The sequence below is a fragment of the Cnephaeus nilssonii genome, assembly GCF_951640355.1.
Source record: "Cnephaeus nilssonii genome assembly, chromosome: 17".
Taxonomy (NCBI): domain Eukaryota; kingdom Metazoa; phylum Chordata; class Mammalia; order Chiroptera; family Vespertilionidae; genus Cnephaeus; species Cnephaeus nilssonii.
The window spans coordinates 50,688,128-50,706,292 of record NC_137088.1 but is presented as its reverse complement, the minus strand read 5'-3'; the positions used below and the strand labels follow the sequence as shown (position 1 = coordinate 50,706,292).

Genomic DNA, 18,165 nt, shown 5'->3' with positions numbered 1-18,165 from the left:
AGAACCATGGTTTACAAAAAGATTTTAAGAATATTTATATATATGAAAATGAAATTTCTGGGCTTGCTCTAAGTCAGTATAATTTAAAGAGTAATGTGTAGCCTCTCACATTAAATTTCTCTGAAAATAAGAGACTGATCAGGAAAGCATTCTGTTCCTCTGGACCAGCACGGCTCACTGGACACAAACCTCTCTGAAGACTGCAGTTTATAACAACTGCACATTTTCTGAACCTGCGGCTTTCTCAGGAAAGCAAGTTACCCCTCATTTATAATTCAGAGCAGCGCACAGGTCAGACCCCCTCTAGCTACGGACCTGGGAGCAGTGACTGCCTGCCCACGCCCCGTGCTGTCCAGCGTGGCCAGCTGGGCCCAGGAGGCCACCTACCTTGCATGTCAAAGACCGGGTGCAGGGCTTCTTGGTGTCGAGATCGATCACCCCACAGTGTATGTCAGGGTCAAACTCTCTTTCTATCAATAAAAGCACACAGAAATTACAATGGGCTCACCAAACACTCCTCTTATTTTGTAAACAAGAAAACAGGAGAAATCTCAAAACAAATAAATGATAACTCAGATAAAATCTACATAATCAGTAAGTATACAATACCCAATGTGTGAGCGCTACAAAGAAGCAGGGACAGCACGAAGAGTGAGGATTGGTGCCACTAGACAACAGGAGAGACTGCGTGAGCCAGCCCTACTGCACTGTTCCATTCAGAAACAAGCCCCTCCAAAGTTGCTTTTACGTTGGCTACACACATGCACTTCAACCCAACCTCGAGGAGGCCAAGCACACTGCTCACGGAAATCCCTCCTAAAGCTGAAGCTGACCAGTGTTAAAAAGAGGACTTACAGACAGCAGTACATTTGCTCCCTTAAGAATGGCCAATTAAGACAGAGAAACATTAAGAGAAAATGTGAAATTACCTGATAATCTCTTATTTAAAAATTTCCTGTTATTGGAATTATCTTCAGACTTCTTTTCCAGAGTGGGCGGTGCAGGAAGCCCTTTGCCATTCAGCATCTGTCCAGGTGAAGGCAAGGTTGGCTTTGGTATTGAGGGGCAGTTAAGGCCAGGCTTGACTGAGGAACTCACAGTAGCAGGACAGGTTGGCCCCAGCGCAGATTTCAGTAGTGTACCATCCATCTTCGGATGAAGCTTTTCCATTTTGACAGAGGGCGTCATGCTGTGGTAGGGGAAGCGAGAACACCAGTACCTGAGTGCCCAGAGGCCCCAGGTAAACAGCGAGCCAGAGCGGGGAGGGAAAGCCTGATCCACCAGGACACTGCACACAGCGAGGCTCCCAGAGGCACCGTGTGGACATGTGTTAGGACCGAGCAGAAACCTCAGGAAGGTTACCACTGATTCAGGCTACAAGCCCTTCTGCCGAGGCACACAGTTCCTGTACCTGCTCTTTCATCATTCCAGGACCCCTTGCCCCGGAGCCCAGGCAGATCTAGGGTACCCTTACTCTGGTACCCAGTGCAACTTCTGCAAGAAGCAAAATATGAAAAGGACCAAAGAATATTTGCAGGGCATGTAGAGAATGTCTCTGAGAAATGTCATTTTTTAGAAAGGACTCCATAAAAAGAAAAAATTTAAAAATAAGAAAGAAAAGAAAGGACCCATCAAAACAAAAGAAATTGAGTGAGCAGAGAAAAACAACATTGGAATTAAAGAATATGTCCAAGAAGTGTCACTAAGGACTTACAAAAAGAAGCTCTTGACTTGTATCAATGAGCAAGACCACTATTTAATTAGTAAGAGATGTGTCACTGAAGTGATAAGTCTCCAGTCACTGAAAATGGTTTCTAATGTAGGAGCTTGAACTGTATGTGCCTGGCACACAGGTGCTGAGCACTGAACTGTGCCACTAACAAAGAACTGATTTCTCTTGGCATCTTACTGACATGATAATTTGGGTAGCAAATGTTGGTATGAAGCTAACAGCTGTCCAGGTCGCCGGAAAGCCCAGCTCCATGGGAAGAAGATGTGGCTGACGAGGTCTGATAAACAGCGGTGGAGTCCGTGCCCTAACAGCTGTAGGCTGCGAGGGACTACACACTGCACTGACATTTCTCTGCTCTCAGACAGCTCTAGCCACAAAAGCCAAGCTTGCTGCACTTGCACTTCTGACAGATGAGCAGAGGCCGGGGGCTTAGCAACCAGGACAAACAGCCCCAAACAGCTGTACCTGAGACAGCCTGACAACAGACACTGAGAGGTGCCACGGCCACTCCCAGCTGGCAAGTCCTTGAGCAGCAGCAGGTGCTGGACGCTGCCCCGAGATTAGCCAGGTTATCAGACCTTGGGACTGACATGTGGCACGCCCTCCAAAGGGAGGCAGGCCAGGGAAAACCACCCGCACCAAGGCTGAGGGATGCCACGACCAGGCAAGATGTGTTCTCTGGGAGTGCCCGGCTGCTCCTCACATGACCACAGGGAGCCTGCCAACCTTCAGCTCCACTGTGGAAACTTGGCCAAGCCCCGCCTGGCGGGGTGAACTTCCCCCCTCTTCCCTCATTGCTGGGGCGCTGCGCTGTGAGCCCAGGGGTTTGGGAGGAAGCGCTGCTTCCCTATTTGCTCTGCAGGTCCTGGAAAATCCAAGAACGGCACCTGGGAACCTCTCCCCACTTTTGTTTCTACTATTACCAACAGCAGCAGAAGCCCCAGCAGCCAGGTATTTCCCCTCTCCTGTGGGCCAGACACTATGCCAGGTGCTTGGCTCTAATATATTAATCCTACTGCTCCTGATAACCCTGCACAATGGTTGTTACTTTTAGGCTCCGAGAAAAACAGTGCCATGTCCAAGGCCGCACAGCCAGGAAGTGACAGAGTTGGGATGTGAACGAGGGCTCCTCGGCTACAGCTCCACCACCCCACTGCACCTCCTTCTTACCTGGAAAAGAGGGCTAACACAATACCTCTCATAGGGTGGGTGTGAGTTTCAATAGGTGGCACACAATAAAGAGCAGTGAGTGAGTATTATTCACCTTGTAATTAATGCTATTACTACTCTGTATAGTTGCCCATGATATGGTAGAGAAACAAAAAGAAATCAACATATATCTGAATTTTCCCTGTGTGGGTCCCTTTCCCAGGATGCCCAGCTACCCTTGAAGGACCGCGTGCACAGTTCCACCGGCATCAAGTAAGCGTCAGGACCCTCGCTGCCATACTCACATTCTAGCCTGGGGGACTCTACTCTGCTGAATGGGATGCATTGGCCTGGTGTTCCCCCTGAGCTGCAGTTTCTCTTTGGGCGATTTCAACAGCTTGGAACTTAATGAGGATGCGCTGAGAACACCGCCGCTGGCAGAGCGGCTGCTCCCACTGGCACTGCTGCCTTTGCTTTTGGACAGAGAAGGGAAGAAGGAGAATACTGACGTGGGAGGAACGGCCAAAGAAGGCTTGCTGGCTGAGCTATGTCTTCTTTCTGAAAAGGAAAACAAAGAAAAAAAGATACCGTGTTTTAGGCAAGTCTCCAATGGAACCTGAGTCTCCTGAAATGCAACACATTCCAGTTCAAAGATGCCTCACCATATTAAACTCCGCAGCTTTCAGAAATGGCTTATCTAGGCCCCACAGACTTATTGGGGATTCCAGGAACTGATCCTTCTGCTGAGGAAACATCTCAGCATAAAGAGCGTTTTCACTCACAAATAGCCATTAGAAAATTAAGTGGCCATTCTAACCTGAAAATACTGGGTTTTGCACCATGAACCTCCCTGGCTCCAACTTGCAGTCAGAGAGAAGAAAATTATTCATTCATCTGCAGAACCCTGCTAATTAACACCTTAAGGAATTCATTATTCCTTTCTAGCATAGTACCACTCCAATTTCAAAATAGCAAAATGTTAAAAAACAAGTTGTACCTTCCTTTTTTTCTGTCACTACCCACTAGCATATGACACCAAATAAAAATGTTTCTAGGGTTATCTTATCATTCCTTAAGAATCTGTGCTGAAATTTTCCGATGAATCATTTCACTCCCCTTTTTTAATCATCTCGCTCAACTACAGATGGCATAGCTCCGGTTCACACCATGAAGATGCCAAAGGCGCAAGACAAAAACACCACAAGCAGCTATGCTTGGCATTGAAACCAGCAAGTAATGCATACTTAAGTAGACTACATAGGTATAACGGATAAGATTATTTTCTGGAGAATCGCGTTTTCTCAGAGTAAGGCAATCCATATTAAATCAATCAAGAGCAGCTGAAGAATGTTATCACTGGACACAAATTATTTAGTAACTTTATCTACCTAAGTACCTTATGATGGTAAGTTAGTGCCTGCCTTCAATTAAATGTGTCATTTAAAATGACATTTGCTTAACTCTTAAGTTTTAAACTGTGTGTGATCCAATATTTACTGATCACAATGTGAAAGCTCTATGAGTATTTGACAAAGTAAGCATATTAGAATCAATGACTACAAGCATCACTTAAATGGTGTATTTCCAAAGGTTGGTTTATGCCAGTTTTGAGCCTCTCTATGCAGCTGCGATGCCTTGTTTCCAGATGGACATTAGTTCAACGATGCTTTATGACAGGGGCGGGGAACTTTTTTCTGCCTAGGGCCATCTGGATATTTATAACATCATTCGAGGGCCATACAAAATTGTTAACTTAAAAGTTATGTTGCTATGAAAAATGGTCCTAGATTTACTGAATTTCGAGTCCCGCCTGGGGTTGCCTTGGCAGAGACAGACCAAATGATAAGGCCCACGGGCCGGACACTTCCACCCTGCTTTACGAGGTACTTCATAACCTGCTCCACACCAGGACAAAATTATCATGCCATCTACCTACAGACAAAATCCAAATTCTCCAACTGGACCACATAAAGGCCACAACCAGGTTAGGAAGGCAAAACGGAGAGTGATTTATACGTGTCGGGTGCTTATTTTTTTCCTTTCTCTTCCTGTGTGCAGGAAGGGCAAACTAAAATAACTTAAGTTTACTAATTTTCCAAACATGACATCTGAGGTTTTTAAATTTAGTTTCTCTCTTGTCTGTGATGCCAAACATTCCGAATATACTTCCCAGCATCAGCACTTGCCAGCCAGGACTGTACAACTCTGTCTCCACTCTGCCACCTGCCGTGGATGGTGAAGCTTTCCTAAGCCATGTCTCAGCCATCTTCCCCTTGTAAGGCATGGCACAGTGCAAGCCTTCCATGAACATTTGCATGATCCATACAGCTTTTTTTGTGAAGAGGAGTGTTTTTTTTCTTTTTTCAAGGAATAGTTTATTGATTTTTCAGAGAGAGAGAGAGAGAGAGAGACAGAAACATACCGATGTGAGAGTGGAATATCTATCGACTGCCTCCTGCACCAGGACCTGGGGGATTGCGCCCACACCCGGGCATGTGCCCTGACGAAAAATTGAACCAGCAACCTTTCTATATACAGGATGATGCCCAACCAACTGAGCCAGACCAACCAGTGCAAGAGGGGTGATTTTGCAAATGATCCTAGACCAGTGGTTCTCAACCTTGGCTACACATTGGCATAACCAAATGAGCTTTAAATATACTGATGCCTGAGCCCTATTCTTAGAGACTGTGACTGAACTGGTGGCTTGGGCATCCAGACTCGTATAAGCTCCCCTGTGAGCCAAGACTGAGAGCAGGCTTTAGACAAGGCTAGTGCCTCAAACACCATTAACCACAGCTAAGTTAACATCTGTACAGTGCTGAGAACACCACCTGGCACATGGCGCTGTATTTCAGGGTTTGTTAAAGCTCACTGCTGCTACTTGTCCTCAACTAGTGTTTTCAAACTTCTATCAACTGCAAACTATTTTCATTGTTCTTACCAAAGCCACATTACATACTACTCTGTGCTCGACATTTTAAATTATCTTTTCTACTGTTCCCTACTCCTCCTTAGTCTGATACTACCCAGTCTCTCATGAGGGCATCATTGGTATTTTGGACAGGACAATTTCTCTATAGGTGTCAGGATAGTTAGAATTCCTGGTCTCCCATCCCTTCATCATCAGTAGTGTCCACCTCTCTGCCAGGGACCACCTGAAATTGCTCTCCATTTTCAGATGGCCCAGCTTAAAGCAGAGTACCTCACCTGAGAGATATTTTTCTAAAACTGTAGTACATATGAAACAATAGGTTTGGTAAGCTTGCTATATATTTTTCTGATATCTATCTATATAATTAAAAGCTTAAGCTACTGTTACAACCTGTTGACAGGTCACTATGACGTGCACTGACCACCAGGGGGCAGACACTCAATGCAAGAGCTGCCCCCTAGTGGTCAGTGCGCTCCCACAGCCAACCTCCAGAAGCTGGCCAACCTCCTGCAGTCCCTCCCCCCGCTGGCCTGCCCTGATTGGGACTGGGCGAGATGGCTCCGATCAGCCCCAATCGCTGGCCAGGCTTGAGGGACCCCACCCATGCACGAATTTGAGCATTGGGCCTCTAGTATTAAAATAATTAAATATTAAAATTAAAATATTCATCCATGTTAATGCATAAAAATCATCTTGCGCATCCCTGGTGGCAGTGTACTAAAGGAACACCACCATGTCTGTAGTATGAAGAGGGGAACCCAACAAGAACTTTGACTTTAAAAAAGTACACTCCTTTTACTTCCCTGCCAGTGGGGCTCAGCTGGTTGGAGCGTCATCCATGCACCAAAGGTCATCAGTGTCATTCCTGGTCAGGGCACATGCCAGGGTTGTGGGTTCCATCCCCTGTCGGGGTGCATACGGGAGGCAATTGATCAATGTTTCTCTCTCTCCCCCTTACTCCTTCTCTCTCTAAAATCAATAAGAATACATATATTTTAAAAGTACACTTTTACTATCCTCTGGGTATCAGAATTCTCAAGTCAAGTGTCTCAAGTAAATGTGATATATTTTTTTCTCTTGATATCAAAGGATGTAGATAAAATTCTTTAATTAAATACATTGCAGTCAGTTCTACTGCAATGCTTGTTTTGAGAATGTTGATTTATTCTAAAGCCATTGATATACTAAAAAAATTTTCAGCATAATGAAATTTTGCATTTGCTTTTGCAAGATTTTTATCTGCAAGCATTAGATGAATGCAGAAAACTACAAGTAGTTGGACTAAACCCTTGGAAACACACAAAATGCCCCCACACCCACCGCCCTCCTCAGGCCGCCATGGATGTGGGGGGCCAGGCTCCTGCGTGTCTGGTGCTACAAGTGTCCCTGCGTTCAGAGCACCTTTCTCCCACCATGGCACAACCGCTCACAGCTGCAATCCCAACACCTACTTCTAGAAGCAAATGCCAGGTTGTTTTCGAGGTAAACTGTCATATTTATTCTACTATTTATATGTATTTTTAACCACTTAATCTAAGTAAAACTGGACTACCATTTTTGGTTAGGCTCCTATCTTTTTCTGTGTCACTGAAGAAGTTTTGGAGTGTTGTGCCCATAACCCCATTTCCCCAATGCGTCTCCTGTGGTTTTTAGTGAACAATTTCATATAGTGCAGTAATTTTTTTAGGGATATGTTGTGTTATAGCAGAACTGACTATAACTTCAAGCTTGTTCTTTCCATTTTCTATCCCTATCATAGTCCATTTTTCCCATTTACTTTAGTTAACCCTTCATTTCTTGTTTATTGACTCCTAAAATGGAATTTTGCACTACAAAATCAAGACTCAAAGCTTCCAACCAACTGAGCCAGACCAACCAAAAGCTTCCAAACATTTTTGTTATCAGTAACATTTTTAAAAAATTATATTTTCTATTTCAACAATAAAAGCTATTTAAAAACTGAGAATGGCAATCTATCAGATGAACTTCCTTCATTCAGTAAAACTTGAAACAGGCCGAGCACGTGCATGCATGCGTGTGCATGTGCGTGTGCGTGTGTCCAAGATTCTGGCTGAAAAGTGCCATCTTAAGTCCTGGTCACACTGCTGAAGTGTGCTGCTCCTTCACATCAGTCTGTGACTTATTCTCTGGAAAGGGTGGCATCTGGCTTTCCCTTCTCAAGAAAGCAAAGAGGAAAAACCAAATTTAATTATAGTTGAGTTGGACTCTCCTCATCCTTTCACCGTGGGTCCTTAAAGTTTTCATAAGATTTTAAACTGGGCTTCCAGCTTAAAAAGGCTATGTTCCTAAATCAAAAGTGAAATGGGTAAGTTATGGGTAGGGTTAGGGACCTTATATTAAGTGGAAAAACTGGTGGCCAGATGCTAAGCATAACTGCAATATGGTCTGGTGAAGAGTCCAAGCTGAATTTTCAAGCACTCCTCTCTCCAGGGTCTGGCCCAGGCCCAGAGAAAGCCCACTCTGTCCCTGAATGAGGAGGGCACTTTGAATGGCTACAGAAAGAGGGAGTCAGGCAGACCAGCAGACAAACACAGATACAGAAAAAGACAGAGGAGAGATAGAGAAAGGTACGTGTGTGCACGCACGCGCTGGGGATGAGATGGGGGGATCTGGCAGACAGACAGATGTGAAGATAAAGGTAGAGAGAGAGCAAGATCTGGATGCATTGGGCTTTCTTTCCCCTTGTGGCTTAAACATGTGACACCACTGAAGGCAAGAGCAGGATACTGGGGGAGGAAAGGGGGCAGCACAGCTTTCTTTATGTCTTCCAGAGTGGAAAGCAACCAAAAATATTGAGTGTGTAATTTTGGAATCATGCTGAGATTTATATATTATACTAGTAGCCCGTTTGCACGAAGATTCGTGCAATAGACCTTCATTCACCTGGCTGCCTGCACCAGTTTTCTGCCGGCACCGGGACCCAGGCCTTGGCTGTGGCCACCGCCTTCTGCCTTCTTTCAGGGTCAGGGCTTGGCCCCAGGCGGTGGCCTTGGGCTCCGCCACACCCCAACGTCCCTGCAACCGTTTCCTGGTGGGCGTGGCTTGGTTGGTGGGCGTGGCTTGGGCATAGCGAAGGTGCGGTCAATTTGCATATTTGTCTATTATAAGATTATACACACACACACACACACACACACACACGCACACACAGACACCCAGGTACAAACCAAAAAGGAGCTCAAAGCAAATAGATCTTTTTAAGTAAAAAATAAATATTGCTTTGAAACTAAAAATAATTTATAACACACAAGTGTCAAAGATAGGATATAAACATAAAAAGCAGTTTAAGCAAGCTATAACTTCAAATCATTCATACTTGAAGAAAATCTAGAAGGCTATATGCCCAACTTTCTGAAAGAGGCCAAGTTGCACTGCAATCCCAGGCAGGCTGACTGTAGCACCCACGCTACACCACACTACGATCCACCTGCCCTCAGGTGGCAAGCTGTTCTCCGTGGTGCAAAGGCAGGCAGAATGGAGGGGTGAAGGTGAGGGTCAGGTAAGAAGCCATATGCCCAACTCCTCAGCAAAAGAAGGCTATTAGCACAAAAGAATGCACAGGCTGAACATACAACAGGGTCAAGGTGAAATTTTGGTATATTGGGGGTGGAGACCCTGAATCTGTTTAAGGAAAACCTAGAATTTCATCTTTCCATTTTGGAAGTTGCTACGGCTATTAACCAGTGTAGCTTTCTTTCTTTCTTCCCTCCTTCCTTTCCTTTTCTTTCTTCCCTCCTTCCTTTCCTTTTCTCTTTCTTTCTTTCTTTCTTTCTTTCTTTCTTTCTTTCTTTCTTTTCTTTCTTTTTCCTCAGAGGGTCTTAAAACATCAAATATGGTTTGACGAGTAAATATTGGGAGAAAGTGTCAGTTGGGCTGCCTTTCTGACTTAGCTAAAAAGAATTACTTTACTAAGTTCCTAGATAACTATGTCCTATAGAACAGGAGTGTTCTATAGGATTAGGCTGGCCCCCACCAACCAGCACAATTACCCATGCTTCTCTGGTCCTGATACCTTCCCAACAGAGGCTCAGGGCTATGTGCATAACCCTGATATGGAATGACTGAGTAACTAACCAGCCTGAATAGAATCCAAAGTAAAATAAAAATACTTTTCATAGGTCACCTGAAAGGCCAAGAACTTTGGAGTCAGAAAGACATGTGAGTTCAAATTCTTCTTCTGGGACTTACTAACTGGGTGGCCTGACTCCATCCACTGTGGCCACTTCTTCATCTGTCAAGCCTCCCTTGCAGGGCTGTTGGGATTAAATGACAGAGCTGTAAAGCCTGCATCCCAGGGCTGACTATGGACCAGGTAGTGGGAACTCAATAGGGAGTAAGACAGATGCCCCCTATTAGTTCAGCTGATGCCAGTTACAGTTAAGTGAGAAAGTCCTGCTGACTCTCAAAGCAAGCAGAAATCACTTAAAACCAAACCAAACCCACTTTATTTTCTCTAATGAGGTACAGATTTAGTTTACTTAGTTCACGTCAGTCCGGGAAGATACTAAGCCCTTCTCAGATAAGAACTGAGGAACAACTTTCAGAATTCATTTTAAATGAATAAGTTCATCCGAACCAAAGAGGATGTTCATTCAAGCTAAAATTATTTTATAAATAAAAAGTTGGCTTATTTTCTTGACAGAATTGAGTCACTTAGGAAGAATTGTAAGTGGGGGGAAAATGAAGATCAAGTTTATGAATCCAAAAGTGGGAATTTTAGGCAGATTATTAAAGTACTGATTACTAAAGCTCACAAGTGTTTGTCTAAGTGAAAGTCATGTTTTGGATGGATTCAATCCGGTGACTTAAGCAGTGCGTGCTCTGTAAGGAAGGGCCTAATGGGGAATCCCAATCCACACTTCAAGGGATGTGCGATTTCAGGGGCTCTCTGACAGCCCACTCCACTAAGACTCTACAATTGTTCCCATTTAAAGTAAGGATTTTTTGCTGTTGCTAATCCTCACCTGAGGATATTTTTTCCATTGCTTTTTAGAATGGAAGGGGTTGGGGTTTTGAAAAGAGAAACATCGATGTGAGACACTGGTTGCTTCCTGCACGTGCCCTGGCCAGGGCCAAGGATTGAACCTGCAACCCAGGTAGTTGTCCTTGACAAGGAATTGAACCCGAGACCCTTTGGTGCTCAGACTGAGCAACAGTGGCCAGGGCTAAAGCAAGGATTTTTAACAATCAAGCTTGCACAGGGCTGTAAGATGTAAAAAACAGGTACAAATCCTTTGTCCAGGCATAGCAAGTAATAATTACATATATCAAACACTCAGTTTAGAAACTGGGTCATTCATTAAGCAACCCCTTCACAGAATTAGCTAAATTATTTATTTTGATACCCAGGTTGAAAATAATTTCAATGTTCTATGAGAATGCCCCAGTTAACCCAACCCATCATTATTTCACTCTCAGGACACCAAGTACAATTCATGAGGTGTCAATTGGCATCGTCTGTCTTTCATAAGGATTACTACCCCTAAGAAACATCCCAGATTCGGACATGAGGCAGACTGTAAGTCAGGACTGAATAAATAAACACACACACACACACACACACACACACACACACACACACACACACACACATATATATATATATATATATATATATATATATATATATATAATTTAAATGCCAGAATTTCTTTCCTTAAACTTTTGAGATTCAAATGGAATCACATTCCGATCTTTTGTCATATCTGCACATTATCTAGACCAGGGGTGGGGAACATCCATCCTGTGGACCATATAAGGCCTGCGAAGTCATTTGGTCTGACCCTGCCAAGGTATTAGGGGTGAGTTAATTAAATGTTTAACCAAACACAGCAGGCTAATTTTTAAGTTGATAATTTTGTATGGCCTTCGAATGATGTTATAAATATCCAAATGGCCCCTGGCAGAAAAAAGATTCCCCACCCCTGGTCTAAACTATTATTTTCTTAATATACTTTATAAAACTCAGTGGCTTACTAGGCACTCCTAATTTAGCATTATATAAACAATATGTGTTTGGGTTTGACATAGTAGTTACCTATTTTTTCCTGCTAACTGTTAAAAATAATTAGTATGCCATTTAAAATCACACCGTGAACTATGCATTTCATAACATCACATCACTACTTTCACTGTCAATTTTTCCTATAAACGTTCTTCTCTTCTAAAAGCACTGTAGTGTCCTGACCAGCAGATGTGGTCCTACTCTACTCCTTATTGTCATGTACTTTTAAAGTCCTAAGTCTGCTCTTTCTTCCATCCAGTTTCTTTAGGGTCCCCCAGGCACCTGATTAGTAGTCTCATGCTAAAAAGGAAGCAAATGGGTGGACTGTCCCTGAACGTTCCAATCTCCAGTTGGGGACTGCAAAGCTGTTCTCGGAAACGCAGTGCCTCAAAGGCCAGCGAGCCAACCCTGGAGCGAGGTGGCCTCAGCACGCTTAGGTGGGCCACAAACAGCATTGGAAACAGGGAGGGAGGGAAAGTCTTGACCACAAAGCACTCGCATCTTTTCCACCAGAGAGATTTAACTGAAAAGGATGACTTCAACACTGGCTGCCCTAACAAATTAGTCTACAACTCCTACTTCTGCCAACTGCATTTCTCCTCCCCCTAACGCAGAGGTGGTTTTAAAAATTAAAACATAAAGGAAAGGAGTCATTTACAGCTCTTGGCCACTTGAAACAACATTTCGCCAAAGGTCTATAATCCAATGACCCAGCTCTTCCCAGCACAGCTGTCTGAGGAAAGTAAAGCCCTACTAAAGGACTGCAGTCTCTGGGCCCTTCCCAGGCTCTGGGCAGGACGCAGTACCATTCACAGGCAGCATGAAAGCACAGATCACAAAGGGCAGATTACAAGGGAGAAAGACTCCTGTGGGGGGAGGGGCGGGCGGGTGTGAATGGATAGTAAATAATGTTGCTAGGAAAGGAGAAGAAATATGGCAACCTCAAATAATTCTCTGGCCAAGAATTCTTCCCAAGGGGACTGTTTTTTCAGGACTTTGCTTTCAAGTATGCGAGAAATAGGGAAAATATACTGACTCTCTGGGGGTAACCACTCCCCTGCCATCTTAACTTGTTGCTCTCTGCAAACATTTTTAAAAAATCTTTATTGTTGAGAGTATTACAGATGTCCCCCTCCTTTCCCTTTTGCCCCCCACCATTTTTAAATGGCTTTTAAAAAATCCAAATGCTTTATTAAAGACAATGAAATGAAGGGTACTCAATGGTATAACAGCCTCAGCTGTAAGTATAATATACTTTCTTCATAATCATGGTCTTAAGACAGCTTGTTTTAGGAAAAACTGAATGATCTGAGTACCCAGTTCATTTCCTTAAAAGCCCCCGCCCCCCTTCCTATGCTCCTGCAACCCTGTTCAAGTTGCAGACTCTGAACTGAGTGTTATCAGCAGGATCTCAGACACACACAGATGTTTTTAGAGAAAGTACCTTTGGAGAAAAGGCTGCTGCTGCCTGAGCAAAACACGGCCACCTCCATGTGGTTTTGTGAGCCACAGACCTGTGCTACCTCTGAGACCTCACTGTCACCATGTTGGCTATGGGATATCATGAAATGCTGGCTGGCACTTCCCCTTTGCTAACAGTTATAAAGACTTCTCTCTGTCTTCAGGAGTCACAGTGTCACCCGAGTGATATGACAGAGTATAGCAAGTAATCACCCTGCCTGAAACAGAGGGCCTCACTGAGTTTTCTTCATTCGTGATGCACAGCATGTCCCCAAATTCGCTCCTGTCTCCGCCCCCGCCCCACTCCATCACTGACTGGAAATGTTTGTAGTCCTCAGGTATCAACATATGAGAAGGAAAAAAAAAAAAAAAAACACCAAAAATCTACAGGTTTCCAGCTACTTTTGGATTTAATCTTTTATCTGTTGGGGGGGAAAGCACCCCATCCACTCAATGGCTTATCATTATAAGTTTAGCCTCCAGTTTGTTGGACCACGGGCACCCAGTTCAGGCATCAACAGTCTTTACAAAAACATAGCTGTGGTCATATTCTGGGTCTGGCTCACAGTTTTTCCCAAATGAAAGATACAAGGGCATCATCAAAATGCAAAGAGAATTAAAGAAAACAGTATGTCCTTACCATTCCAACCCAATTTTTACATACACACAAGACAGAGTTAAATGAACCTGGTAAAACTCAAACTAGAGGAGTTTTCTTTGTTTATTTGTTGTTGTTTTTTTATGAAAACTTCTGTGGAGGACATCCCCCCCTCCCCGTCCCAGTACTGCCTTCCCAGGCGCAAAGGCCCAGCAAGTCCAAGGTGCAGTGGGAATCCAGCACCATCTGTGCCAAGAGTGTGCTGAGGCTGTAAGCCACATCCTTATTGCTATGTCCCACTAGTTTTCTACCCTTTTTATTTCACTTCATTCTGGGTGGTGGAGAGGATTGCGAACATGGGAATGCTAACAAAAACCTCAAACTCAGAACAGCTCAGAAAGCCTCCTTCATTAAGCACTCTGCTAGTAAGGAATGGGTGACTCAGTCCTCAACAATGCCGCTGCCTTTGATGAGTTTGCAGCACGTGTTTATTTTTTCTGAAGGGAAACAGTATCTGCCCCACCTATAGCCTGAAGCTGTCAACTAACAGAGACCAAAGACAATATTGAAAAACGAAACAAAACCAGAAATGTCAAAACTAAAAGTGCCTAACAACAGATAAGAGTTTTTAGAAAAATCAATTTTAGGGAATTAAAAGCAATCTGATAAAGGTTTAAGATCTGTTTGTATTTAAAGTCCTTCAACCAGTAGCTAAATTTCAACCTCAATTAAAACCATCCGGTCAAGCTCATTATTGCAGAAGGCATGAAATTCGAATCCAGTGAAAAGTAAAGAGCTCAACTGTCACCCAACTTCCTGCTTGTGGAGGCCTGAGAGAGTTAAGGTAACTTCGGGAACAGCCTCCCAACCCACCCAAGAAGAATCAGCTTAGTTGTACTGTCTACCTTAATAACTGGAAAAAAAAAAAAAGTCTTTTCTGGCAGTCAGTCAGTAATTATATTTTTATACACTCATTTTAAGTTACTGAATGACTTCCCAGGGTTACTGTTTGTGTTTTGAAGTTGTTTCTCCCCTCAACAGTGTTATGTTTGAAACTTTGGATTTGAAGTATCAGGCAAAACAGCTTTCAAACATTCTTACAGGAAACACTGTGAGCGCCCTGTCACAAAACCTCACCGCAAGTGAGATAAAAAGCAAACAGTTAAAGCATGTTAAACGTTCCTCCATTTTTAGAGAGCGACGTAACCAATGTTCTCCCTGTTTTGAGATACCGGAGCTGTTTGGTGCAAACCTCAGCATTTTGTTGGAGTTAATAGCAAACTCAAGCCCCGTCTTCATTTGAACTTTGGCCAGATCACTCCAATGACATTTCAGAATGGCTCCAGTGGACGGCGGCAGCAGCAGCAGCCAATCCCCTGTTGCAGTTCCCCACTCTGACCCACCAGCTCTGCAGGGTTCTCTCCACCAGTCCGCAGCGGAGCACTCTGGGCCTGCTGGCAGGACAGGACAATGCCAGGAGGGAAGAGGCCTGTATGAACGCTTCCTGCTCTGCTTGGTTCTGCGTAATGCCAGCAAAGACCTAACCTAACCCACCTCTGCAGGCTCATCTAGAACTGGGCCCCGAGCCAAGCCCAGCCTCTGAAAACTGCCTCGGAAAACTTACCCAGTGGCGCTTTCAGCCCTCGTGAGGAGGAAGGGCTGTTCTGGAGGGGCTTCTTGTTACCTTCCATTCACATAATTTGGTTGTGCTTCATTGCACACTTGCTACTGCAGGCTTACATCATGATTTGGGTCTGCCCACCAACTCCAAATATGCTCCATGTTTGGTCTTATGTAACATTTGCTACTACTGTAAAAAGCACTTGAATTACAAAGGTCCTGGCAGATCAACAGAAAACAAGGGGTGGAGTCTAATTTCATCTAATATGGTCACAGAAGGCGTCCTGGCTGGTGTAAATTACTCCTTCTATTTGAAAAGGCATCTTGCCAAAACTGGGGAAGATGAAATCTATAAATGTAACCTGCTAAAATTTGAATTATTCACACTCTAACTTTCTGAATACCTCTAAACTGGCACTGCTACTACCAGGTATATTAGAAAATTCACACCATTCATTATACAATTTACATTTTAAGTCCCAGTAGACCTAGAAGTTTTAAATTATACATTTGTATAAGTATCAGCAAGTCTTCCTCCACATTTTATTTCCTCATGATCTATACTTAAATAAATAAGTTTGTCATATCTAAGCACACCCTTTTTTCTTAAATCTAGACACAAAAATCTGAACCCATTTTCTGTGCATATTTATAAAATGTCAATTTCAGAACAATACACACAGGGGTGTTTCAGTCACTAGAAGATTAACAAAGCTGGATACCTTTTATATTCATAATCCAAAAAGTTCTCTAAATGGCTCTTTGTAAACAGTGTCTTCCTGGTTTAGCTGTTTCCCTATCTCAGTCCTATGATATTACACTCTCCACATCACTACTTCCCCTCTTGTCAATCATCAAATCTTACTGTCAAACAGACATGGAAAAAATAGCCAACTGATCTGAGTTTTATGATAATAAAGGCTGCACACTTAAAACAGATTCAGATGCCTGATAGTTCAGAATGAAAACACTTTCAAATGTCAGGGGGGGGGGGGGGATTCCTCTACAGAATCCCATCACCCCATGCAGAATATTTGGCAACAAGTCACAAATTACATGTGTGGAAAAGATTTGGCCTGGAAGGGGTGGGAAAGGGCTGTGAGACAAAGGAAATGGCTTCTATTAGACCAGACTCGAATTCTAAATTGACGCTGAAACAAAAGTATAGCAGCCAGTCATAGCAAGCAATCAGATCCTAACCATGGCAGCAATATTAAGATCCAGAGGGTTTTCTGAAACTTCCCCCCCCCTCACCCAGATTTCTTACAGTCACATTCAAACAAACAAAACTATGTTGGCCCTTAAGAGACACTAGACAAACACAAGGAAAGAGCCACCAATGGCCTTAGAAGGACAGGATGAACAAATCTTTTAAAATTAGCAAAAATAAGAATTTTAGGTTAATTCACTGAAGGTTTTCTTAAGCTAGTAGGAAAAAATCCATTGCTGCACTGCCTGATTGCAACAGGTCTCAGCACTGCTCACTGCACCCACCCACCTCCCCATGGGCAGCTGAGCCTCCTTGATGCCATCAAATGCAGAAGGGAAGTGAGGTGAGAGGACACTCCCAGGCTAGGCCTCAGTTCCACAGCACTGCACTGTCAGACCTGCCGCTGGCCTCCCTGCCGGCCTCCAGCACTAATGCTTGCTTTCTAATGGTCCCTTTTGTAGCTGGTGCCAGTGCAGTGGGGAAACAATCCTTCAGAGAACCAGCCAATCCATGACAGTTCTGGGAATGCAGTCTTTCTGTAACCTGACAAGAACCAGGGTGAATTTCATCAAACATTCTTAAGTGCTACAAACACATGTCTACATTTAATTTCATATGTAAACAAGAGAGAAACAACTTACATTTACTTTAAGACCTACATCAAAAAAGTGATGAATGATAGTGCACTCCAGGAAAATATAATTTTGTGCAATATACACAAAATAAAAACTAGGCATAAAGCTCAAATTAACCTTTTAAACACACACATACACCCATCTCAATGTCCAGAGTAAAATATTTAAGCAAATACAGCTCTGCTCACTGCTTGGAAAGCACTGTTATTATTTTCTTCAAACCATTTCCCAATATCCTCTCCAAATAAAATTTCTATTGACATTGAATGCCCCAATGATGGCTCATATTAAGTGTCCAGGTCTGGGGACATGATCACATTTCTTATTTCTTATGAAAAAACAGACTATACTCTAAAAAAAGACTATAGATTAAAATAACATTTTAATAGACTAACTAATATCCATGCCTTACAGACCAAAACTTATACACATTGGCTGTGGTGTGGCTGGTGAGCACTCATCAGTTCTACTCTGGTTGCACAAAGGGAGTCCTGAACTGACACAAATCCTCCAGTGAATTAATGCACTGGAAGCCAACAAGCAGACCAGCTGCAGTCAGGAGGGCCGAGGCCTGGGGCTCAGGAGCGGCGCAGTCCCAGCACTTTCAGCTGTGCCGCCTTGGGCAGGAGACTTCTGTCCCCTGAGAAGTGCCGAGACCACCTTCCTGCAGGGCTGTGTGAGGACTACAGGAGGTAACATGCGGAATGCAGTGCTCAGAACATCCTAAATGCTCAATGAGTGTCAGCATTTACCATTAGAAACAAGGAAACTGACGTGGACATCACCTGAAGAAAGGAAGA

General features: G+C 43.6%; 1 protein-coding gene across 5 annotated transcripts in view; it reads right to left on the bottom strand.

Moving 5' to 3' along the window:
- ATXN7 (ataxin 7) overlaps positions 1 to 18,165 on the bottom strand; it is a 171,845-nt gene that overhangs the window by 35,690 nt on the left and 117,990 nt on the right. For all 5 annotated transcript variants that reach the window (XM_079795451.1, XM_079795447.1, XM_079795448.1 and 2 more), the window contains 3 exons: positions 3,187 to 3,439; positions 930 to 1,189; positions 388 to 470 (listed from right to left, as the gene is read on the bottom strand). In XM_079795451.1, the coding sequence (XP_079651577.1) occupies positions 388 to 470; positions 930 to 1,189; positions 3,187 to 3,439 (596 nt within the window). The remainder of the gene's footprint in view (positions 1 to 387; positions 471 to 929; positions 1,190 to 3,186; positions 3,440 to 18,165) is intronic.